Below are 27,141 nucleotides of genomic sequence, written 5' to 3' on the forward strand. Positions count from 1 at the left end.
TAAGATTGTGAGCAGGCAAGGATGCCTAGTCTTCTCAAATCTATTTAATATTGTATTGATGGTCCTAGCATTGCAAGAAGACAAGAAAAAGAAATGAGACGTACAGATCAGAAAGGAAGAAGTAAAACCATTTGGAGATGGCCAACTTGTATATTTAGAAAATCCTGGGAATCAAAACAACAGCTTCTCAAAGTGATAAGATCATAGGACACAAGGTTAAGCTGCAAAAATCAGTTGTGTTTTTACTTAATAAGTGTGAAAAAATTGGAAAATTAAATTAAACCAGTTAAGGAGTTCTTGCTGTGGCGCAGCAGGTTAAGGATCCAGTGTGGTCTCTGAGGCAGTGTGGGTTTGATTCCCCAGCCTGGTGCAGTGGGGTAGAGGATCTGGCACTGCCACGGTTGCAGTGCAGGTCACAGCTGTGGCTTGGGTTCGGTCCCTGGCCTGGGATCTATATGCCGCAGGTATGGCCAAAAAATCAATTTGAAAAATTAAAGTAAATTAAATCAGTTTACCATAGTGTTAAAAAACAAAATACGGAAGAATAAATTTGACAGAAAGCCTTTATAATAAAAACCATGGAACATTGCTAAGAGAAATAAAAGACCTGGTAAATGAAGAGATACATTTTGGGGATGAGGACTCAGTATTGTAAAAATTTCAGTTGTATAGATTCAACACAATTCAAATCATAATCCTAGGAACCTTTTTTTTTTTTTGGAATATATTAGCAAACTGAATCTAAAATTTGAATGGAAAGGCAATGCACTTAGCATATCTAAAACAATCTTGAAAAAGGAAGAGCATATCATAGAACTTAGATTACATTATTTCATGGTACTTGAAGATATAACCTGTCATGGCGAAGTGGAAACGGAGCCGACTAGAAACCACGAGATTGCAGGTTCAATCCCTGCCCTGCTCAATGGGGTTGAGGATCGGGCACTGCATGAGCTCTGGTGTAGGTTACAGATGAGGCTCGAATCCCGCATTGCTGTGGCTGTGGTGTAGGCCATCAGCTGCAGCTCCGATTTGACCCCTAGCCCAGGAACTTCCATATGCTGCAGTGCGACCCTTAAAAAAGAAAAAGGAAAAAAAAGAATCCAACTGTAGCAACTTGGGTTTGATCCCTGGCCTGGCATGGTGGATTAAGGATCAACTGTTGCCGCAGTTGTGGCTCAGATTTGATCCCTGGCCTGGGAACCTCCATATGCCACAGGTGTGGCCGTAAAAAGAAAAGGAAAAAAAAAAAAAAAGAAGAAAGTATATTATGGTGTTGGCTAAAGGATCAACAAACAGAACAGAAACCCTAGATGTAGGTCTCACATGCGCTTATAGGGTCATTTATTTGTTAAGAAATGCATCAAAACATTCCAATGAGGAAAGCAATGTCTTTTCAACTAATGGTGCTGGAATATCTGGAAAAAAAGTCTGGACCTCTATCTCATATGAAAATTAATTTGAGATAGATTTTAGACATAAAGATAAAAACTAAGTATTAAAAAAATAAAAAGCCATATATAAAGCTTAATGCAAAAAAATAAAAATTTAAAACTAATGTACATTTGTACATAAAAAATATAAAAGCTAAATATAAAGCTCTTAGAGGAAAACACAGGAGAATGACTTGGTAGTAAACAAAGGTTTCTTGGATGGTAGCAATAATCATAAAAATTAAAAATTGACAAATTAGGAGTTCCCGTCGTGGCGCAGTGGTTAACGAATCTGACTAGGAACCATGAGGTTGCGGGTTCGGTCCCTGCCCTTGCTCAGTGGGTCAACGATCCGGCGTTGCCGTGAGCTGTGGTGTAGGTTGCAGACGCGGCTCGGATCCCGCGTTGCTGTGGCTCTGGCGTAGGCCGGTGGCTACAGCTCCGATTCAACCCCTAGCCTGGGAACCTCCATATGCCGCGGGAGCGGTCCAAGAAATAGCAACAATGACAACAACAACAACAAAAAGACAAAAGACAAAAAAAAAAAAAAAAAAAAAAAAAAAATTGACAAATTACAGTGTATCCAAATTAAAAACTTTGTCTAGAGTTCCCTGGTTACCTTGCCATTAAGGATTCTGCCCTGTCACTGCTGTGGCTCAGGTTCAATCCCTGGCTGAGGAACTTCTACATGCTGCGGGGCATGGCCAAAAAAAAAGCAAAAAACCGAAAAAGACAAAACAAAACCCAACTTCGTTTCATCAAAACATACCAATAAAAAAATGAATAGGCAAGGTCACAGACTGAGAGAAAACAGCGATAAAACAAAGGACGAAACAAAAGACAGTATCCAGTCTATAAATTATATCTCAACACTGTAATGATAAATGACCTAGTTAAAAATGGGTAAAAGCTACATCCATACCATGGAATAAGACTTAGCAACAAAAAGGAATGTATTAATACATACAGCTTGGGTGAACCTCAAGGAAATTATGCTGAGTGAGATAAACCAGTCACAAAAGGTTATGTACCATATGACTCGAATTATCTAATATTAATGAAATACTAAAATGATAGAGATGGAAGATGGATTAGTGGTTGCCCAGGATTAGGAATGTAGGCAGGGGAGGGGATGGTGGCGGCTTCGAAGGATTAACACAAGGGAGTCTTGTGGTTATGATATAGTTGAATATCTGGATGGTGGTGCTGGATATGCATAGGCTGGATGTGATAAAATTGCATAGAACCATGTACATGACACATCCATGAGGGCATGTATAACTGCTGAAATCTAAATAAGCTCTATGAATTATATCAAGGGCAATTTCTTGTTTTGAATTATTGTACTATAGTTTCTAAGATGTTAACATTGAGAGAGGCTGAGCCAAGGGGGCATGAGACTCCCCTGGACATTTCTTTGCAACTTCCTGTGAGTCTACAGTTATTTCAGAATAAAAAATAAGGAGTTCCCTTCATGGCTCAGCGGAAATGAATCCGACTAGTATCCATGAGGATGCAGGTTTGATCCCTGCCCTTGCTCAGTGGGTTAAGAATCTGGCATTGCCGTGAGCTGTGGTGTAGGTTGCAGATGCAGCTTGGATCCCGCGTTGCTCTGGCTGTGGCGTAGGCCAGTGGTTACAGCTCCGATTCGACCCCTAGCCTGGGAACCTCCATATGCCTCAGGTGTGGCCCTACAAAAACAAAAAAATAAAAATAAATAAATAAAAATGTCCTTTTAGGGCTGATAGGTAAAAGCTTTGAATCAGGAGAGGAGCTCCTCTTTTTCTTGTTCAGTTGCTGCAGTTCATCTACATCTAAACATGTATTAGGCAGCTCATCTGCCATAACCCAATACCATACACTGGGTACTTAAATGACAGGAACTAATTTTTTTCACAATTCTGGAGTCTAGAAGTCAGAGATTAGCATTTGGAGGCGTGATAAGGGCTCTCTTCCTACAGTGTCCTCACATGGTGAAGAGAGCCTCCTATAAGGCCACCAGTCCTATCCTGTCCTGTCTGTCCACTAGTCCTGTGAATAAGGACTCCATCCTTATTCATTTAACCTTAATTACCTCCTAAAAGCACTGTCTCCAAATTAGTCACAGTGAGGGTTAGGGCTTAAATGTATGATCCAGGGAGTACACAATTCAATCCATAGCAGTAGGATCCAGTTTCTCTCCAGTCTTTATTTTGATTAGTTTATATGTACATATATTTGCGTGCCTCAAATATATTCATTCATTTATTCAGCAAATCCCTGTGTACTCATTGTGAAGCCAGCACTGTGCTAGATGCCAGTAGAATGATTGTGAGCAAGAGGGGTAGGTCCCAGCAGTCTTGTTGTTTACATCTTAATAGGAGTAAAGACATTAAGTTAACAAGTAAATGAATAAATAGTATTATGTAGTAACAAGTGTTACTTAAGAAAAACGAGGAGAACATGGGATAGAAATTGGCTGTTGTAGAAAGGGGTTTGTTGTAGGATGGTTCAGGCTTTTTGAGGAGGTGGTATTTGAGTGGTGACATGAAAAAAGAGTTCAGACTATATGAATATCTAAAGAAAGAAACAAGAACATGGAAGTTCCTATTGTGGTTCAATGGGTTACAAACTCGACTAGTATCCATGAGGATGCGGGTTTGAACCTTGGCTTCACTCAGTGAGTTAAGGATCTGGTGTTGCTGTGAGCTATGGTGTAGGCTGCAGATGTGGCTCAGGTCTCCTGTTGCTGTGGCTGTGGTGTAGGCCGGGAGCTGTAGCTCTGATTGGACCCCAGGCCTGGGAACTTCATAGGCCACAGGTGTGGCCCCAAAAAACAAAAAAAGAAAAGTTTTGTTTGACAGCTTTCCCTTTTTTTTTCTTACTATCTTATTAGCAAATGGTTAATATATCTCACTGAATTCTGTTTCATACAACCTGGGTTTTTCATTTGCATTAATTTCATTCTTTTTCTGTTACCTAATTAATGAAATTCTTCGTTCAATTTCTTTACTCCTTCTGGGTTCCTCAGTATATTTTGTTGTTCTTTTTCTGACTTTTGAATGAGATGCTCATATTTTTTCCTTTCATTTCTGTTGCTCTGAGTAGCTAAATGTGTTGATAACTTTTCTTCCAAGATCTGTCACTGTATTTCATAGATTCTTGATAATATAGTGTTTTCAGTATTCTAGAAATTCTTCAATTTTCTTCATTTAGTAAAGAGTTTAAAACTTTGAAATGGGGAGTTCCCGTCGTGGCACAGTGGTTAACGAATCCGACTAGGAACCATGAGGTTGCAGGTTCGATCCCTGTCCTTGCTCAGTGGGTTAACGATCTAGCGTTGCCGTGTGCTGTGGTGTAGGTAGCAGACGCTGCTCGGATCCCGCGTTGCTGTGGCTCTGGTGTAGGCTGGCAGCTACAGCTCCGATTAGACCCCTAGCCTGGGAACCTCCATATGCCTCGGGAGCGGCCCAAGAAATGGCAAAAAAAAAAAAGACAAAAAAAAAAACTTTGAAATGGGAGTTCCCGTCGTGGTGCAGCAGAAACGAATCCAACTAGGAACCATGAAGTTGAGGGTTCTATCCCTGGCCTCACTCAGTGGGTTAAGGATCTAGCGTTGCCCTGAGCTGTGGTGTAGGTCAGAGATGCGGTTTGCATCTGGGGTTGCTGTGGCTCTGGTGTAGGCTGGCAGCTACAGCTCCAATTAGACCCCTAGCCTGGGAACCTCTATATGTTGCTGGTGCGGCCCTAAAAGGACAAAAAGACAAAAAAAAAAAAGATTTTTTTTGAAATGAAGATGTCTCTTGGTTTTATGATTTTATTTTTCATTTTGTTTAATAGTGATCAGGCTATGGTTTGAGTCGTTTTGACAGTTTTATATATTTATACTGTAGGCACAGAAAAATACTTTCCTATCTCTCCTATCCCATGTCCTTCCCTCTCCTTGCTTACTTCATTCACATTTAGATTTTCTTCATGCACCTTCCCGTCTAATCACTGGTTTTGAGCCCACATCCAACATAGCCTTTGTTTTTACTCTTGCACTCAGGCGATACCAAGCCCGTTCCATAGCTGTCAGCCGTTCTGCTATACTCAATATCTACCTGATCTGTTTTTTGTTTTTTTTTTTTCTTTTTTAGGGCCACACCTGCAGCATATGGAAGTTCCCAGGCTAGGGGTCCAATGAGAGTTGCAGCCACCAGTCAATGCCACAGCCACAGCCACAGCAACACCAGATCCAAGCCACATCTGCAAGCTACATTGCAGCCTGCAGCAACACCAGATCCATAACCCATTAATCAAGGTCAGGGATTGAACCTGCATCCTCATGGATACTAGTCAGATTTTTAACCCTTTAAGACACAGCAGAAACTCCTGCCCTTTTTGGTCAGGATTTCATAAGCCTGTTGGCATGATTGAAAAATATTTGAGATCGTTTTATGGGACAAATGAAAGTTGCTTTGGCTATGTAGGGTTGGAGAGGAGCGCCTAGGGAAGATATGGGAGTGGGGGCAAATATTTGAGTAAATGTAGCATTGATGTAGGAATGGTATAAAATCTGGTGGAGATAAAACATTGTGGTGCAATATAAATGATTAGAGATGTGCATATTTTACATACATAATTACATAATCTGATCCCTGGCCCAGGAGCTCCACATGCTTCGGGGTGGCCAAAAATAAAAAAATAGTAAGCCGTCTTAGAATTGTTTCTGCCACTGGGAAATGTAGGGGTAAGAAACTAATAGAATAACAAGTGAGAAAAATCAATAAATACATTATTCCAAAATTGGGAGAAGTGTTATAAAGAAAAGCAGCGGGTTGCTGGGATAGAGCATAAAGTGCATAGACCTAAGTAGAATCAGCAGTATCTTTTCTGAAAAAGTCATTTTTGATTTGAGACCTGAGGATAAAGAGAAGCCAAGCTGCAAAGTCAGAGGGTTTCTCAAAGGAGCAACCTGTGAGTGGTCTTATTTAATGGCAAAAGCTATAGCGCATTTTGTGAGCTGAGAAGAGACCTTTATGGCATGAACAGAGAGAGTAAATGGGAGTAGAGTTGATAAACAGAAGCCTTATCATCCATGCTCACATATTTATGTTTCATTCAAATTGTAAAGAGGAAGCACTGAAAATATTTAAGTAGACTCAATCATTGATCAGCAACAGGGTTATTATTATTAATTTTTGGAGGGTCTTTTTAGAGCTGCACTGGTAGCATATGGAAGCTCCCAGACTAGGGGTTGAATTGGAGCCGTAGCCACTGGCCTACAGCACAACCACAGCAATGCCAGATCCAAGCCACATCTGCAACTTCTACTGCAGTTCATGGCAACACCAGAGCTGTTGAGACCAGGGATTGAACCTGCATCCTCATGGATACTAGTCGGGTTCTTAAGCCACTGGGCCACAAAGGGAACTCCACAACAGGATTATTCATTGTCAAATATAAATAAGAACAAAACCACAACCGGCCTAGAACTAGTCTTGAGGATTTTGTTCGAGCCAGTGAAACATATCACTGTATAGTTGTAACAAACCTTCAGTGGTTCTTATCCATGCTTAAATCAGACCTCCACTAATTTAACTCGTTTCCCTGATCACCAGACTCACTTCCATTCTTGGTCTCTCTTTATTCTGTTTCCTTTTTTTGAAATGTATGAGAACACAATAGGTCCCATAATACAGTTATGGGTTAAGGATCTGGCATTACCGTGAGCTGTGGTGTGGGTCGCAGACATGGCTTGGATCCTGAGTTGTTGTGGCTCTGGTGTAGGCCGACGGCTATAGCTCTGATTAGACCTCTAGCCTGGGAACTTCCATATGCCGTGAGTGCAGCCCTAGAAAAGACAAAAAAAAAAAAAAAAAAAAAAAAAAAAGATAAAAAATAAATTAATTAATTAAATAAATGTTAAAAAAAATCTGAGATTCAGCCTTCAGCTATGCTGTTCTGTTTTTTGGGTTATCTCTTGAGGTATCAATTATTATATTTGTTAGTGCTCTGCCAATAAAGTTGCATAGATTTGAGTGGATTTCTCCAGTCTTATTTTTCCTATAATCTCTTAATTTTTTGGTGTGTAATTGTGCAGAAGATAGGGTTTTTTTTGGTTTGTTTGGCTGCACTTACAACATGTGGAAGTTCCAGGGCTAGGGCTCTAACCCCTGCCATAGCAGTGACCCAAGCTGCTGTAGTGAAAATACAAGATCCTTAACTCACTGCACCACAAGGAAACTCCAAGATAGGGTTTTTTAAGGTACATATATGTATCATTGTAACAGAAATGCCTATCTTCTAGAGAAGTCTAATCCATTCACTGGTAGACTTTTTTTTTTTTTTTTGTCTTTTTTGTTGTTGTTGTTGCTATTTCTTGGGCCGCTCCCGCGGCATATGGAGGTTCCCAGGCTAGGGGTCGAATCAGAGCTGCAGCCACCAGCCTATGCCAGAGCCACAGCAACGCGGGATCCGAGCCGCATCTGCAACCTACACCACAGCTCAGGGCAACGCCGGATCGTTAACCCACTGAGCAAGGGCAGGGACCGAACCCGCAACCTCATGGTTCCTAGTCGGATTCGTTAACCACTGCGCCACAACGGGAACTCCGGTAGACTTTTTATTTCTGTATAGAAGGTTTCTTTCTTTGGGATCAAGAAAACAGTATATGTTTGCTTTCTTGTTATCTTTCAGATTTGGAGTCTAGATACAGGACCAATACTTTATCTCCAGAAAAGGACATTTATGAAATATATTCATTCCAGTGGGAGATAATGGAAAGAATTAAAAGCTATAGCCTCCAGGACTCTATTTTTAGAAATGATTGGGAATGCAAAAGCAAGATTGAGGAGCAAAAGGATCCACAAGAGGAATATTTTGGGCAAGTGAAAATTACGTCTGAAAAAGTGACCAGTTACAAAAGGCTTAATCTTCTTGCCGAATATCAGAGAATTCGTAATGGAGAAAAGTTATATGAATGTAAGGAATGTAGGAAGACTTTTATTCGTCGCTCAACACTTAGTCAGCACCTGAGAATTCACACTGGTGAGAAACCTTATAAATGTAAGGAATGTGGGCAGGCCTTTAGACAACGTGCACACCTTATTAGACATCACAAACTTCATACTGGTGAGAAGCCCTATGAATGTAAGGAATGTGGAAAGGCTTTTACAGTGCTCCAAGAACTTACTCAACATCAGAGACTTCATACTGGTGAAAAGCCCTATGAATGTAAGGAATGTGGAAAGGCCTTTAGAGTACATCAACAACTTGCTCGACATCAGAGAATTCATACTGGTGAGAAGCCCTATGAATGTAAAGCCTGTGGGAAGACCTTTAGGCAGTGTACACACCTTACTCGACATCAAAGACTTCATACTTCTGAGAAACTCTATGAATGTAAAGAATGTGGGAAAGCCTTCGTATGTGGTCCAGACCTTAGAATTCACCAGAAAATTCATTTTGGTGAGAAACCCTATGAGTGCAAGGAATGTGGAAAGGCTTTTAGAATATGCCAACAACTTACGGTCCATCAGAGTATTCATACTGGTGAGAAACCCTATGAATGCAAGGAATGCGGGAAGACTTTTAGATTAAGGCAACAGCTGGTTCGACATCAGAGAATTCATACTCGTGAGAAGCCCTATGAATGTATGGAGTGTTGGAAGACCTTTAGTAGTTACTCACAACTTATTTCCCATCAGAGCATTCATATTGGTGAGAGACCTTATGAGTGTGAAGAATGTGGGAAGGCCTTTAGACTGCTGTCACAACTTACTCAACACCAGAGTATTCATACTGGTGAGAAACCTTATGAGTGTAAGGAATGTAGAAAACCTTTTAGACTGCTCTCACAACTTACTCAGCATCAGAGTATTCATACTGGTGAGAAACCTTATGAATGTAAGGAATGTGGTAAGGCTTTTAGACTTTATTCGTTTCTTACTCAACACCAGAGAATTCATACTGGTGAGAAACCCTATAAATGTAAGGAATGTAAGAAGGCCTTTAGACAACATTCACACCTTACTCAGCATCAGAAAATTCACAATGGAATTTAATACAAGAAGGCTTTCAAATGTACATTATGTTAACAGAATATCAGAAAATTTGTTTTTGAGAAAATTTGTTTCATGCTCACAACTTAGCATAAAAAATTCTGTGTTTCAGAAAAAAATGGTTGCTTCAAAATTTTCCACCACCATTCAAACATTATCTTCAGCAAATTTATATGAAAATATAAAGAATGCGGAAAAATGTTTAGCCTTACATGTCATTGTTGCCATTTCACTACTTTACTACCAATGTGTTATTGGACAAGGTAATTAAATTTCTGTGCCTCATTTTGCTGACTTGTAAGCTGATGATAGTAGTACCCATGTGTAGTAGTTATTTATTGCTGTGTAATAAATTACCACAAACTTAGTAGCTTAAAATAATATACATAATTTATTATCTCAATTTCTATGGGTCAGGAGTCTAGGCACAACTTAGTTGTGTCCTCTGCTTCAGAGTCTCTCACAAGGCTAAAATCAAGGTTTCAGCCAGGGCTAAGTCACATCTGAAGGCTCAACTGGGGAAGGGAGCTGCTTCCAACTGCACGTGGTTGTTGGCTGAATTAATTTCCTTGAGGGCTGTTGCACTGAGGTCCTCAGTTTCTAGCTGGCTGTTGGCTGAGGGCTGACTTCAGTTCCTTGCTACAGTGGGGGCCTCTTCAACACAACTGCTTACTTCATCAAAGTGTGCAAGCCAAGAAAGCAATAGAGTCTGCTAGCATCATAGTAGTTTTCATCTTGCATAATCTAATCACTGAGGTGACATTTCATCACCTTTGCTACCTTCCATTGGTTAGAAGCAAGGAACTAGGCTGCTCTACTCTCAAAGGAACAGGCTTACACAAGAGTATGAATACCAGGAGGCTGGGACCATTGGGGCCAATTCAGTCAGCCTGCTGTGTTTTGTAATAGAATTGTTGTGAGAATTGAGTAGTTAGTACTTGGAAAAATGCCACATAGCATGTTTTCTGTACATAGTAGCTATAGTGTTATTAACATCATTAGTATTAGTGACTTCACATGAAAGGAATATCCTTTAGAAGTAATAAGTGTAGAAATGCCTCCTGTCACTGTTCAGCACTGATTAAAGTTAAGATAATTTATTCTGGATAAAGCCTAGGAGGTTATATTGAATATGAGAAGTTTTTCATCACTTGACCTGCATCAGAAGTTTCATGCTGAAAAGAAACTATGAATTTCATGAGTATGAGGTTGTTAAGAGTACAGATGTTGAAGAATCAAAGAGAAATAATTTCATATTATTTCCCCGTAATTCCAAAGAATAAATGTTTTACAATCCCTATTGTCTGATCACCATTCAAAATTAATTAGAAACGATCAAAAAGATGGCAAAAAGGAAACTAACCGCTTGGAAATTGAAGTGCATGTGTTTGTGTGTATGTAATACTCTTGTATAAAAGAAAGAAAACATTCCATTGCAGTCAGTATACTTTTTGATGCTCAAATTGCCCCATCTTCAACCAGTGGGAGTTGAATCTTTCAACACGACCTCGATGAAGTTTGATAGTTTACTTGGTTATGGCTACACAGTTTGATCAGTTATGGAAGATGCTTGGGCACCAACTCATCGTTCTGAAAACCAGTAAATAGGAAAATAAGCATTTCCTTTGCTTTTCCCATGTGAAGCAAAAGTTTCAGAGTCACCCAAAGCTCATCAAATGCAAACAGACAAAAAAAATTTTTTTAATCTCACCAGTAAATAGAGAAAATTGATGAGATTAGAAAAATCATTATTTTCTAGTTCCTGGAATAATGGGTCCAGAAAATGACCTTCAATGGATTTTAAGGCTACTTGGTGAAAACTTTATATTGGATTTATTAAACTGACCCCCTCTGAGCCCTTTGATCAGTTTTAACCTCTGTAAAAGTGAACTATCAGATAAAATGCACCTCCTAATACAATGGAATAGGAAGTAAGCACCACCGCCTATGAAGTCTTACTGCCAAAATAATGAACTGAAGGAATCAAACCTTCAAATTGAAAACATTTCAAAGCCATGAATTTGGGGAATAGATGGACAAAGTAAATGGCACCACAAGGAAGCAGCCAAGGCGATCCAGAATTGTGAAAGTCTATAAAACAAACGACCTTATTGCCTCAGCTAATGAGTGGCATGAAAAAGAAAAAGGCACTCTTAACATATTGAGAGACTTAAAGAGACATATCAACTAAATTGGATATGTGGGCATCACCTGGATCCAGATTGAACAAAATGTAAAAAAGACCTTTTGGAGACTGGGTGAAATGTGGACATGCACTGAGTAGTAAACGATTTTTAGAAATAATTAGTTTTGTTAGGGATAACAATATTGATTTGGTTATTAAAAAACAAAAGATGCTGTGTGTTAAGATATATATATATATATATATATATATATATATATATATATATATATGAAATAAGATAGCCAGATTTGCATTAAAACACTCCAGCAAAAGAAAAAGAATTGGCAAAGAGAGCTAGAAAGTAGATTGCCAAAATGTTGGTAATTGCTGAAGTGGTATGGTTGTTTATGGGGGTTCATTGTTTAATATTTCTACTTTTTTATGTGTTTGGAAGTTCAGTAATAAAATATTTAAAATCGGAACTGAAACAATACACTACTTAAGTGATTGTTAATGAGATGCCTGCATATCTAAACTTACCAGATGTCACCAAAGTTCTATTCAGTGAGAAATTTATGCCCCTGAGTGCAATAAGGAAACTTCATTTGTGGGCCCAGTCTTTATCCTTTTCACTTATTATAGCAATCTGTCCCAGGCCTGTCACATAGATAAATATGTTAAAGGAATAAACAAGCATTTATGTCAAGGAACTAGAAACAAAACCAGCACAAGAGAAGCAAAGTACAGTTAAAAGTTGAAATTAAGAGATTAGACACTAGTAGACTTAATCTAGTGTTAATAACTATATCATCTTGGCAGGTCTAATTGAAGAAAATGAAACAGTATATTTAGAGCATGAACAGTGTTAAAAGTAATATAACTACAGATTATCAAATAAATTTTTCTTTTCATTATAAGGTAACACTATTTTTATGGGTTTATGTTTTTTTGATTTGTTTGTTTTTGCTTTTTAGGGCTGCACCCACAGCATATGGAGGTTCCCAGGCTAGGAGGTCTCATCGAAGCTATGGCTGCCAGCCTACACCAGAGCCACAGCAACACAGGATCCGAGCTGCGTCTGACCTACACCACAGATCACGGCAATGCCAGATCCCCAACCCACTGAGCAAGGCCAGGGATCAAACCCGCAACCTCATGGTTCCTAGTCAGATTTGTTTTTGCTGCGCCATGATGGGAAACTCCCTATTTGTGTGTATTGTATGTATTACAATACATGTAAAGGGATTACATTTTCTTGTCTTAAAAATATGTTATCACGGCTTGCTCTAGAACCCAAGCAGACCAACCAACAAATGTGTGTGAATGGAGTTCCTGTTTAAGGAAAAAATCTGATAACTTGAACAGGTAAGAGCCTTCCAAAATAGATCATTCTTAACAAGATTTTGCCCATTAATTTTGCACAGCTGAAATAATCCTGATACAAAACTAGAAGATAGCTCCTAAAGAGCAAAATCTAGACCAGCTTCGTTTAAAAAGATTCCATGCTTCATAATTCTAGATAGTTGTATTTAGAATTTATTACAAAATCAGTCTTCGCTAATATGTCAGCTAATATGTCAGCTAATATGCCTTTCCCAAGTACCAACTATCTCCGAAAGATCTGTGTTTAACATAGCATAAGGCTTTAACCCAACCTTCTCCACGAGTTTGTTACGGGGGAGTGGGGGGGAGATTTCTTAGGGGAGAAGTGCAAGTGAAACAAGGATTAAAATAGCTGCTTTTGCAGGAAATCCAATACACATTGTCAGCTTGTAAAAAAATGGATTAAAGAAATTTTAATTTCATACAGTGTATCTCTAATATACTTCATTGTGCATTCCTCACTCCAAATGTCTCTTAACACCTTTAGAATGTGAACCACTTTGATAGATGCTACCACAACCGCAAGGAATGTCTTCAAGGATGTCATTTCAGACATCATGGTGAGTGGTTTTGTTGGGAAGGGGTGCGGAAGGGAACTTTTCTTTGCAGCTCATATCATACTCTGGAAGCAGATTCCTGCTTGAATGGAGGGCTAGTGCTTTTCTATAGAATGGAAAAGGTTCCAGCCTGATTCTTGATAATGTATATATTGAATATGCTTAAATATTCTATTAAATAGTGATTAGGACATAAGTGAATTTTCATTCTAATAAAGATGCTATGTTGAATACCATTTTGTGCATTTTCTTTTTTTTTTTTTTTTTTTTTTGTCTTTTTGCCATTTCTTGGGCCGCTCTCGCGGCATATGGAGGTTCCCAGGCTAGGGGTCTAATCGGAGCTGTAGCCACCGGCCTACGCCAGAGCCACAGCAACGCGGGATCCGAGCCGCGTCTGCGACCTACACCACAGCTCACGGCAACGCCGGATCTTTAACCCGCTGAGCAAGGGCAGGGATCGAACCCGCAACCTCATGGTTCCTAGTCGGATTCGTTAACCACTGCGCCACCACGGGAGCTCCCATTTTGTGCATTTTCTTCTTTGAAGAAGAGTCAAGACTCAAAGGTGCATATCTAGAAGTGCTGTCTTTCACACTTTGCCAGATTGTTGTTCCAACATTGCACTAATTTGGAATCCCTTCAGTTATTGAGTAAGAGTGTCTGTATTTCCTTGACTACAAGCAAATTAGGCATTTTTTTTCATATGTGTTTATTGGCGAGTGGTGTTTCCCTTAAAGTGCTTTTTCATGCATTTTTCTCTTATTTATTTTTGGGTTATCTCATTGATCTTTCAGAATTTTTTTTTTTCCTTTTGTACCCACAGCATGTGGAATTTCTCCAGTCAGGGATCAAACCTGCACCACAGCAGCCACCTGAGCCATAGCAGTGACAATGCCAGATCCTTAACCCACTGTGTCATAAGAGAACTGTCTTTCAGGATTTGTGTGTGTGTGTGTGTGTGTCCCCGCACCCATGGCAATTGGAGGTTCCCAGCCAGGGATTGAATCCAGGCTGCAGCTGTGACCTACACTGCAGGTGCCAGGTCCTTTAACCCACTGCAAGGAGCCAGGGATCAAACCCATTCCTCCACAGTGACCAAAGCCACTGCAGTCAGATTCTTAACCCACTGTGCTATTGCAGGAAGTCCCTCAGGATTCTTAAAATAATCCAGGTATTGATAATTCTAGGCATTACACATTTATAAAAGTTGGGCTTATTTTCTCTCCATTTATAAATGTTTGGGCTTGTGTAATAGCTGTTATGGTGTTTCTTGTTTTGCTAACATTCAATTTAGATCCAGTTTTTGTTTTAAACTTTGCCAAGTTATCATATTCTTTTTTCTATGTATCTTTTATGTTTTCTGCCATATATTTGCAAGTAGAAATAAGTTCCCTCAATATGTATACTATTTGTTTATTTCTATTTCTTATTTCAGTAGCTGGAGTTTTCAGAATAATGTTGAGTATTAGTGAGAATAGCAGACATTTCCCTCATATTTCCAATTTAATGGAAATCTCACATTTCTTTAAACATTTAGGAGTTCCCATTGTGGCTCAGTGGTAATGAAGCCGACTACTATCCATGAAGATTCGGGTTCAATCCCTGGCCCCACTCAGTGCGTTAAGGATCCAATGTTGCCAGGAGCTCTGATGCAGGTCACAGATGTGGCTCAAATCCTGTGTGACTGCAACTCCCACTCGACCCCTAGCCTGGGAACTTCCATATGCTGTCGGTTCAGCCAAAAAAGAAAAAAATAATAATGTAATGCTTATTGATTTAGATTAAACAGTGTTTGTTATGTATAAGTAGTTTCATTCAGTCACTGTTTTAATACCTGGTAGATTTTGTTGGAAGCTATTTTATCATCTTTGGTGTGAACCTGTTTTTCTCTTTTAACTTTCTGTTGTGATGCTTATTCAGACTTCTTGACAAATTCAAGGGTTCCTATGACCATTCCTAAGTTCAGCAATTCACTACAACAAAATGATCAAACATGGAAATATAGTGCAGTTGTGCTTGGGTTTATTACAGTGAAAAGATATGTTAGAATCAGCTAAAGGGAGAGACATAGATGCATAGGACAGAGTGTGGGGGGGTTCTAAATGTGGGAGTTCTGGTCATCTTCTCTTTGAAGACATGGTTGGCATTACCTCCCCTTGGCCATGACCTGTGGCAGTATGCACAGGAAAACTTGCCCAAGCCTTTGGTCTCCAGAGTTTTTGTTGGGGCTCAATCATATTCTGTCTATGGTTGGGCTGATTTTTAGTCTTCAACTCCTACAGAGGGTTCAAGCTCGCACCTTTCAAGTATTGAGCTTTGAAGACTCAGGTCTCCAGTTCCTCCAGTGGTCAGAACTGATATGGTGTGTCCCAAAACCCCTTTCATAAATCACATTGTTAGGCCATCTGGCACCCCCCCCCCCCGCAAGCAAACAAAGGCGCTTCTCTCAGGCAGGACATTCTATGGCCTAGAGATTACCTGCAAATCCATAGATGTGTCGCCCTCTCACCACTTTTATTCAACATAGTATTGGAAGTGCTAGCCACAGCAATCAGACAAACAACAGAAATAGGTATCCAAATTGGAAGAGAAGAGGTAAAATTGTCACTCTATGCAGATGACCTGATCAACGAATTCAGCAGAGTAGCAGGATATAAGATTAACATTTAGAAATTAGTTTCATTTCTGTATACTAACAATGAAATATTAGAAAAGGATTACAGAACTAAAATATGGCGTTCCTGTTGTGGCGCAGTTGTTAACAAATCCGACTAGGAACCTTGAGGTTGCGGGATCAATCCCTGGCTTTGCTCTGTGGGTTAAGGATATGGCATTGCTGTGAGCTGTGGTGTAGGTTGCAGATGCAGCTCAGATCCTGCGTTGCTGTGGCTCTGGCATAGGCCGGTGGCTACAGCTCTGATTCGACCCCTCACCTGGGAACCTCCATATGCCACAGGAGTGGCCCTAGAAAAGACAAGAAACAAACAAACAAGAAAAAACAAAACTAAAATACCTCTTATAATTGTGCCCCCCCCCAAAAAAAAATCAAAATACCTGGGTATAAATCTATGGAGGTGAAAGACTTATATGCTAAGAACTATAAAACATTAATCAAGGAGATTAAAGAGGATTCAAAGAAATGGAAAGATATTCCATGCTCCTGGGTTAGAAAAAATAATATTGTAAAAATGGCCATAGTACCTAAAGCAATCTATAGATTCAATGCAATCCTTATCAAATTACCCACGACATTTTTCACAGAACTAGAACAAACAATCCGAAAATTTATATGGAACAACAAAAGACCCATAATTGCCAAAGCAATCCTGAGGAACAAAAACCAAGCAGGAGGCATAACTCTCCCAGACTTCAGGCAATAGTACAAAGCCACAGTCATCAAGATAGTGTGGTATTGGTACCAAAGCAGACATACAGACTGATGGAATAGAATAGAGAACGCAGAAATAAGCCCACACAGTTACAGCCAATTAATCTTGGACAAAGGAGGCAAGAATATACAATGGGAAAAAGACAGTCTTTTCATCAAGTGGTACTGGGACAATGGGACAGCTGCATGTATATCAATGAAACCAGAACACACCCTCACACCATGTGCAAAATAAACTCAAAATGGCTTAAAGACTTAAACGTAGCAAAAAATAAAAATAAAAATAATAACAAAAGGAGTTCCCATCATGGCACAGCGGAAATGAATCTGACTAGGAACCATGAGGTTTTGGGTTCTATCCCTGGCCTCAGTGGGCTAAGGATCTGGGCTTGCTGTGAGCTGTGGTGTAGTTTGCAGATGTGGCTCAGATCCTGCGTTGCTGTGGCTGTGGCACAGGCTCCCAGCTGTAGCTCCGATTTGACCCCTAGACTGGGAACATCCATATGCCACAGGTGCAGCCCTAAAAAAGCAAAAAAAAAAAAAAAAAGACTTAAACATCAGACAAGTCACCATCAAACTCCTGGAAGATAACACAGGCAAAACATTCTCTGACATCAACCTTACAAATGTTTTTTCAGGTCAGTCTCCCAAAGCAACAGAAATAAAAGCAGGAGTTCCCATCGTGGCGCAGTGGTTAACGAATCCGACTAGGAACCATGAGGTTGCGGGTTCGGTCCCTGCCCTTGCTCAGTGGGTTAACGATCCGGCATTGCCGTGAGCTGTAGTGTAGGTTGCAGACGCGGCTCGGATCCTGCGTTGCTGTGGCTCTGGCGTAGGCCGGTGGCTACAGCTCTGATTCGACCCCTGGCCTGGGAACCTCCATATGCCACGAGAGCGGCCCAAGAAATAGCAAAAAGACAAAAAAAATAAAAAATAAAAAAATAGAAATAAAAGCAAAAATAAGCCAATGGGACCTAATCAAACTGGCAAGCTTTTGCGCAGCAAAGGAAATCAAAAAGAAAACACAAAGACAACTTACAAAATGGGAGAAAATAGTTTCAAATGATGCAACTGACAAGGGCTTAATCTCTAAGATATACAAACAGCTTATACAACTCAACGGCAAAAAAGCCAACAGCCCAACTGAAAAATGGGCAAAAGACCTGAATAGACATTTCTCCAAGGAAGATATACAGATGGCCAACAAGCACATGAAAAAATGCTCAACATCCCTGATTATTAGAGAAATGCAAATCAAAACTACCACGAGATACCACCTCACACCAGTCAGAATGGCCATCATTAATAAGTCCACAAATAACAAACGCTGGAGAGGGTGTGGAGAAAAGGGAACCTTCCTGCACTGTTGGTGGGAATGTAAATTGGTACAACCGCTATGGAAAACAGTGTGGAGGTAACTCAGAAAACTAAACATAGAACTACCATATGACCCAGCAATCCCACTCCTGGGCATATATCCCCAAAAAACTTTCCTGGAAAAAGAAACATGCACCCGTATGTTCATTGCAGCACTCTTCACAATAGCCAAGACATGGAAACAACCTAAATGTCCATTGACAGATGAATAGAGTAAGAAGATGTGGTATATATACACAGTGGAATACACCCCAGCCATAAAAACGAACAAAATAATGCCATTTGCAGCAACATGGATGGAACTAGAGACTCATACTAAGTGAAGTGAGAAAGAGAAAGACAAATACCATATGATATCACTTATATCTGGAATCTAATATATGGCACGAGTGAACCTTTCCACAGAAAAGAAAATCATGGACTTGGAGAACAGACTTGTGGTTGCTAAGAGGAGGGGGAGGGAGTGGGATGGATGGGGAATTTGGGGTTAATAGATGCAGACTATTGCCTTTGGAATGGATAAGCAATGAGATCCTGCTGTGTAGCACTGGGAACTGTATCTAGTCACTTATGATGGGCATGATAGTGTGAGAAAAAGAATCTATATGTGTATGTGTGACTGGGTCACCTTGCTGTACAGCAGAAAATTGACAGAACACTGTAAACTAGCTATAATGGAAAAAATAAAAATCATTAATAAAATAAAAAATAAGATGTGTTGCCTATAAGTAAAATCCTGTATAGTCCACAAATGCTCAGATGCTTTGTGTTTAACTTGATGTCATCACATTGGGCTGACACCAAGAATCAGTGTAACATGGGCTTAATAAGAGCAGAGCTGCAAGTCTGAATTTTACATTTGCCTGTATTCTATCTTACCAATATACCAGAATAAATCAATGTCTTTAATAAGAATGCAGGTACTTTAGAAGACGTATTATTAGAAAAGGAAACGAATAAAAATATCCTAGTATCCCAAGTGACAGAAACATGTCATTGTTCATTTTTATTATACATGTCATTTCTGTTTGGTCCTATTATATTTCCATTCTCTCTTTAAAAAGTCTTACATACATGTATCTTAAGGGAGTTCCTGTCATGGCGCAGCAGAAATGAATCTGACTGGGAACCATGAGGTTGTGGGTTCGATCCCTGGACTCGCTCAGTGGGTTAAGGATCTGGCGTTGCCGTGAGCTCTGGTGTAGGTCACAGATGTGGCTCGGATTGTGGTGTAGTGTAGGCTGTGGTGTAGGCTGGCAGCTGTAGCTCTGATTGGACCCCTAGCCTGGGAACCTCCAAATGCCAAAGGTACGGCCCTAAAAAGCAAACTAACTAAATAAATATATGTATTTATATATAAATAAATATAAATATATGTATCTTAAGAATACGAAATAGGATTTCCCTTGCAGTGGTGCAGTGGGCTAAGGATCTGGCATTGTCACTGCAGTGACTTAGGTTCATTTCCTGTCCTGGGAATTTCCATATATCATAGGAATGGGGAAAAAAGAATGTACAATAATACAACCTGTATAATTTAAATATTAAATTGTTGAGTCAAAGAACAGAAACTTTATAAAAAATACTGATATTTTCTTCTACATTTAATTCATTTAGTCCTAGTAATTACCACTTCTACAGAGTCCTGTTTAAATGATAGCCTGGGAGTTCCTGTCGTGGCTCAGTGGAAACAAATCTGACTAGTACCCATGAGGACACAGGTTAGATCCCTGGCCTTGCTCAGTGGGTTAAGGATCCAGCATTGCTGTGAACTGTTAATAAAGTTGTGTTTTTTGAAAAAACAAAATTGCACTGTATGGAGTTGCGTGCCTCATCTTTTGGTCTCAAATTTCCTTTTCAGTTTGGAGGATGTTACCCGATATCTCTGCCTTCCAACATAAATAATAGTATTTAACTTCAAATAAACTCTTATTTTCATGTGAATACATAAGTGTCCTATTATTATATATCATGTTGTTATGGGAGATATTTTTGTTTGTACCATATGTCTGTGCCCTAGGTTGCCACTCTTAAAATTTTGTCATTCAGGGAGTTCCCATCGTGGCTCAGTGGTTAACGAATCCAACTAGGAACCATGAGGTTGTGGTTCGGTCCCTGGCCTTGCTCAGTGGGTTAAGGATCCGGCGTTGCCGTGAGCTGTGGTGTAGGTTGCAGACGCGGCTCGGATCCCACGTTGCTGTGGCTCTGGTGTAGGCCAGTGCCCACAGCTCCAATTCAACCCCTAGCCTGGGAACCTCCATATGCCGGGAGAGCAGCCCTAGAAAAGGCAAAAAGACAAAAAAAAAAAAAGAAAAAAAAAAAAAAAGGTTTGTCATTCGGTTATCCATATGTCATTTATGATTTAAAAGCGACTCCTAATTTGCTGTGCTACAGACTACGTTTCGCAGGGTATTTGGATATTTATCTTCTGTGCCAATGGTTCACCTGAAGTGGGAGAAGCAGGAGAATTTGATAAACAGATTTAAAAAAAATTTTTTTTTCTCTTTAGGGCCGTGCTTGCAGCATATGGAAGTTCCCAGGCTGGGATCAAATCCGAGGGGGCAGGTGCCCTCCTACACCAGACCCACAGCGATGCTGGATCCAAGTTGCGCATCTGCGACCTACACCACAGGTCACGGCACTGCCAGATCTCGGACCCACTGAGCAAGGCCAGGGGTGGAATCCACATCCTCAGGGATTCTAGTCAGATTCATTTCTGCTGTGCCACGGTGGGAACTTGATAAAGAGATTTTTGACAATTTGAAAACCACCCACCTGGAAGTGCCTCTTGCGCCTGCAGCTGTAGCTCAAATAATACATATTCAGGTTTCTTTTTAATTAACACTCATCAATTCCATCAAACCTGATTTTGCTTTTCTTTTTAGGGAAGCACCCACGGCATATGGAGGTTCCCAGGCTGGGGGTTGGATTGGAGCTACAGCTGCCAGCCTACACCACAGCCACAGCAACGCCGGATCCAAGCCATGTCTGCAACCTATACCACAGCTCATGGCAACACTAGATCTTTAACCCACTGAGCGAGGCCAAGGATCCGACCCACATCCTCACGGTTCCTAGTCAGATTCGTTTCCACTACGCTATGACAGAAACTCCAAACTCGATTTTTACCAGGTTTTTGTGTAGCTGTCTATTGAAGTGTGTTGTTTTGTTTTGTTTTTTCCTACAGCTGCACCTGCTGCATAAGTAAGTTCCCGGGCTAGGGGTTGAATCAGAGCTAGATCTTCAGGGCCTATGCCACAGCTACAGCAACACTGGATCCAAGCTGTCTCTGAGACTCATGCATGATGCAGTTTGCCGCACACCAGATCCTTAACCTGCTGAGCAAGGCCAGGGATCAAACCCACATCCTCACAGATGATATGTTGGGTTCTTAACTTGCTGAGCCACACAGGAACCCCTAATGTAACATTTCCATGTGGCTGCATTCTGGAAGAACTCTTTAAAGATCCTCACACAAACCCACCAAGATCTATCATGGTGAAGTCATGCTTTGTATAAGATAGTGAGACTCTTTGTACTAATAACCAAGGACATAAACCAGCATGACTGATCATTTTTTTCATTCATAGAAGGAATAAAAAAATTGAATGAGTTATCTTAGGAAATCTCCCAAGTTCAATAAAGAATAAATTATAGTGTTTTTTAAAGTTTTATTGAGATATAATTGCCACATAGCACTGTATAAGCTTAAGGTGTAAGCGTAATGATTTCACATACCTCAAGAAACGATTGTCATAATACAGAGTTCCCTTTGTGGCTCAGTGGTTAACGAACCCAACTAGTACCCATGAGGATACGGGTTTGATCCCTGGCCTCGCTCAGTGGGTTAAGGATCCGGCGTTGCCGTGAGCTGTGGTGTAGGTCACAGACACGGCTTGGATCCTGCCTTGCTGTGGCTGTGGCTGTGGCAGGCAGCTGTAGCTCCAATCCAACCCCTAGCCTGGGAACATCCACATGCCATGGGTAGGGCCCTAAAAAGCAAAAAAAAAAAAAAAAAAAAAAAAAAAAAAAAAGATTGTCACAATAAGTTTAGTGAACATCCATCATCTCGTATAGATACAAAAGTAAAGAGAAAAAAATTCTCCTTGTGGTAAGAACGCTAACTCTCCCGTATAACATATAGCAGTGTGGATGCCATTTCTCAGGTTGTACATTATATCCCTAGCACTGATCTTATGACTTGAACTTTCTCCCTTTTTCTTACCTTCATTCAATTGCCCCTTCTCCAGCACCCCCTCACCCCCCCCAACCCCTTCTCCCCTGATAACCACAAAGCGGATTTTTTTTCCATGAATATGTTCGTTTCTTTGTTTCTGAAGTATAAATGGCCTAGAGCACTAGGTTAATCCTGTTATACAATAATGTTTTCCTATTGCTACATTTTTCAAAATTATCACCACAATAAGTCTAGTTATGTTACCATACACAGATGTTACAGTTATGGACTCTCTTTCCCACAGTGTACACTACATACTTGTGACTCATTTACTTTGCAACTGGAAGTTTGTGCCTCTTAAACTCCCTCACCTGTATCTTTATTCCTCCAACACCTCCTCACTGGCAACCACCTGTTTCTTCTCTGTATCTACCAATCTATTTCCGTTTGATATGTTTGTTCATCTGTTTTGTTTTTCACATTTCACATATAAGTGCAATTATACAGTATTCATCTTTCTCTGTCAGATTTATTTCACTTAGCATTATTCCATCTAGATCCATCCATCTTGCTGTGAATGGCAAGATTTCATTCTTTTTATTTAAAAAAAATTTTTTTTTTGTCTTTTTGTCTTTTGTTGTTGTTGTTGCTATTTCTTGGGCCGCTCCCGCGGCATATGGAGGTTCCCAGGCTAGGGGTTGAATGGGAGCTGTAGCCACCGGCCTACGCCAGAGCCACAGCAACGCAGGATCCGAGCCGCGTCTGCAACCTACACCACAGCTCACGGCAACGCCGGATCGTTAACCCACTGAGCAAGGGCAGGGACCGAACCCGCAACCTCATGGTTCCTAGTCGGATTCGTTAACCACTGCGCCACAACGGGAACTCCAAAAAAAAAAATTTTTTTTTAAACGCTGAACCTGTCTTTGGAATCCAGAAATTCCTGGGCTAGGGGTCGAATTGGAGTTGTAGCTGCTGGACTACACCACAGTCACAGCAGCAATGGATCCAACTGCATCCTTGATCCACGCTGCAGCTTGCAGCAATACCAGATCCTTAACCCACTGAGTGAGGCCAGGTGTTGAACCTGCACAGACACTATGTCGGATTCTTAACCCTCTGAGCCACAGTGGGAACTTGAAGATTTCATTCATTTTAATGCTGAGTAATATTCCATTATATAAAAATGCCACATTTTTATCCATTCAGCTATTGAGTATTTAGGTTGCTTCCATATCTTGGCTATTGTAAATAGGGCTGTAATAAAAAGAGGTTCATCTGTCTTTTCAAATTAAGTGTTTTCATATTCTTTACATGGATAACTAGGAATGGAATTGCTGGGTCATATTGCAGTTCTATTTTTAATTTTTTCAAGATCTCCATACAGTTTTCCAGAATGCTGCACCAATTTACCTTTCCACCATTAAGGCACAAGTATTATCTTTCCTGAACATTCTTGCCAACACTTGTGATGGGTTGTCTTCTTGACGTGTCAGAATGAACTGTGTATGATCAGGTATTCAAGATGGCTGTTCTCCTGCTCTCTGTACCTCCCCTGCTCCACCAGCCCCTTCTTCAGCTGCACCCTATTCACACGAACCTCTCTGCCTCCTGCCCCAGCTAGGGATCATTCTAATCCTCAGGCCAGAAGAGCTCCATCTGGTGGTTCATTAGAGCAAAACATCTGCCCTCGTGATGGTCATTACCTCCAGGGGCTGTGAGGGAGGTGCCCCAGCTGCTGTTTCCCTGGCAACTGAGAACCAACCTGAAGCCCATTTCCCCTATAAAAATGGTAGCCTCCTTCTCCCGTGGGTAGCGGGGCTGCTGCCACGTTCTGCTCACTCTCCGATGCACGCGGTGCGGGTGTCACTCCAGGACCTTGCTTCAGGTATGAAAGATCCCCACTGATGTCTCTGTCTCCATCCCCGGGTTCTCTCTCTTTGGTCTTGACCCTGGGCAGCTACAAGGCTTGCAGGCCTGAGGGTGCAGCCCAACAACTGGCCAGTGAGCCAGGAAGCCGGGGCAACTCCTGGGAGCACCAAGATGTTGGAATCTAAAGATGCGGAACAGAGAGTCGAGGGGGTGACTCCGAGGTGGCCGTCCATTAGGATTGGGGCTCTGTGGCAGCTGACTCCCACGAGAGAGAAGGTTTTTTTCCATTATATTGATGATAATCCTGTTACCCTCAAGAGTCACTTTCCAGTTTAAAACACCTGTGCTGGAGTTCCTGTGGTGGCTCAGCACATAGGAATCTGACTAGCTTCCATGAGGACTCAGGTTCGATCCCTGGCCTGGCTCAGTGGGTTAAGGATCCGGCGTTGCCATTTGCTGTAGTGTAGGTTGCAAACGCAGCTGGGATCTCGCGTTGCAGTGGCTGTGGTGTAGGCTGGCGGCTACGGCTCTGATTCGACCCCTAGCCTGGGAACCTCCATATGCCACTCAGTTCTCTCAAGATGTTCTCATGCTCTCAGTACCTCCCCTGCGTCACCAGCCCCTTCTTCAGCTGCACCCTATTCACAAGAACCTCTCTGCCTCCTGCCCCAGCCAGTGATCATTCCAATCCTCAGGCCAGAAGATCTCCATCTGGTGGTTCATTAGAGCAAATCATCTGCCTTTGTGATGGTCCTTACCTTTAAGGGCTATGAGGGATGTGCCCCAGCTGCTGTTTCCCTGGCAACTGAGAACCAACCTGACGTTACTTCCCCCTGTGAATTGTGGCTTCTTTTTTTCCGAAGTAAGGAAGATTGCTGTTGTGTCCTGCCTGACATCTGTGTAGGATCCTCTGTCCAATAAATGATGTCTCTGTCGCCATCTGCAGGCTCTTCTGTCTCAAGGCTGGACAACTATAAAGCTTGTGTGGTGCAGACCAAGAGTGTGCCACTCTGGCCCATTTCCCAGATAATCTAAAAATTGAGTAGTTTGGTGAGGTTGGGGCCCAGGACCAGAGGTCTAGGCTCCCATAAAGCTTCTCTGCCTCTTGGACCATGTGATCCAGCAGATCCAGAATAATGTCTGACAAAATGGCTGGTCACCATGGCCCAGCCATACTACACATAAAATTAACCATCACAGGAGTTCCCTGGTGGCTCAACAGGTTAAGGATCCAGCATTGTCACCACTGTGGCTTGGGTTACTGCTGTGGTTCAGGTTTTGTTCACTGGCCTGGGAACTTCCACATGCCATGGTGAGGCAAAAAAAATAAAAATAATAAAAATAACCAGCATAAAAATATTAAAAACTATGAACAAGAAGTCTTCTTGTGGTGCAGTGGGTTAAATATCCAGGATCGTCACTGCAGCGGCTCAGGTCACTGCTGTGGCACATGTTTGATTTCTGACCTGAGAACTTCCACATGCCATGGGTGCAGCCAAAAAAAAAAACAAACAAAATAACAAAAACTATGAACTAGAAAGAAGTAGGTGTTACAGAATAAATTAAGAGTCAACAAAAATTTTGGAGGCCCTTTTCGTAGAATTAAAGAATTTTTTTTTTAATTTTATGGCAGCATCCGTGACATATAGAAGTTCCCGGGCCAGGGATCGAATCCAAGCTACAGCTGCAACCTCTGCCACAGTTGCAGCATTGCCAGATCAGATCCTTGAACTCACTGTGCCAGGCAGGGGTTTGAACCTGCATCTCCACAATGACCCCAAGCAGTTGGATTCTTAACCCACTGCACTGCAGTGGGAACTCTGCTAACTTTTTATTTTCTTTTTAAACTGATTTAGGTCCCATTGGTTTCTTGCTTTTAATCCTTTTGCCAGGAGAGCCAATATGTTCTTGGATGTGAGGCCTGAAAAACATTCAATGTCACAAAACCGCAAGAATTCCTTAATCACTCCGTTCAAACAGTATAAATTCTAAAGAGAAAAATCTCAAAATTACAAATCTCTCATGTGTTATAATGGACTTGCTAAACTTAATCAAGATACTGAATGTAATTGTAATGTATACATGTAAGGATAACTTGATCCCCTTGCTGTACAGTGGGGGAAAAAAAATGAAAAAAAAATACTGTACAACGCATCCAGATTATTTTATTTCACATTTACCTTTCCATCTTGGGATCAAATGACCTCTTAAATATTTAAGAATTTGCATACATTAAGGTTTACTCTCTGTGCTATAAAGTTCTATGAGTTTGACACACGCTTAATGTCTTTGCTCACCATTTAGAGTATCGTACAGAACAGTTTCAACACTAAAGAATCTCTTCCGCTTCACTTAGTCAAAACTCCCTTGGAGTTCCTGCTGTGGCTCAGTGATAATAAACCCACCAGTATTCATTAGGATTCGGGTTCCATCCCTGGCCTCGCTCAGTGGTTTAAGGATCCGGTGTTGCTCTGAGCTGTGGTGTAGGTAGCAGACCAGGCTTGGATCCCAAGTTGGGGTTGCTGCGGCTGTGGTGTGGGCCAGCAGCTGTAGCTCCGATTTGACCCCTAGTCTGAGAACTTCCATAGGCCGCCGTGGGTGTGGCCCTAAAAACAAAAAAACTCCCTCTCCTGCCAACCTCATCCTTGAACTCCTGGCAACCATTTACCTATTCAGTATTTCCAGTTTTGCATCTTCCAGCATGTTGTATAATTGGAATTATACAGTCTAGATCGTTCAGACTGGCTTCTTTGATTTTTTTTTTTTTTTTTTTTTTTTTTTTTTGTCTTTTGTCTTTTGTTGTTG

The 27,141-nt window shown here is 41.0% G+C and overlaps 1 protein-coding gene across 5 annotated transcripts in view; it reads left to right on the forward strand.

Moving 5' to 3' along the window:
- Positions 1 to 13,387, forward strand: part of ZFP14 (ZFP14 zinc finger protein) — a 29,528-nt gene extending 16,141 nt beyond the window's left edge. For 3 of the 5 annotated variants that reach the window (XM_013998451.3, XM_084960733.1, XM_013998452.3), the window contains one exon: positions 8,094 to 12,070. In XM_013998451.3, coding sequence (XP_013853905.1) covers positions 8,094 to 9,460 — 1,367 coding nt within the window. In that variant the 3' untranslated portion in view covers positions 9,461 to 12,070. Of the gene's footprint in view, positions 1 to 8,093 lie in introns of all 5 variants that reach the window. The other 2 variants (XM_013998454.3, XM_013998455.3) reach the window with 1 other exon arrangement.
- Positions 13,388 to 27,141: the final 13,754 nt, after the last annotated feature.

Source organism: Sus scrofa, chromosome 6 (genome assembly GCF_054392235.1).
Source record: "Sus scrofa isolate SSC_HxYL_T2T_F1_AM1 chromosome 6, Sscrofa_HxYL_maternal_Yorkshire_Landrace_v2.0, whole genome shotgun sequence".
In the NCBI taxonomy this organism is placed as follows: domain Eukaryota; kingdom Metazoa; phylum Chordata; class Mammalia; order Artiodactyla; family Suidae; genus Sus; species Sus scrofa.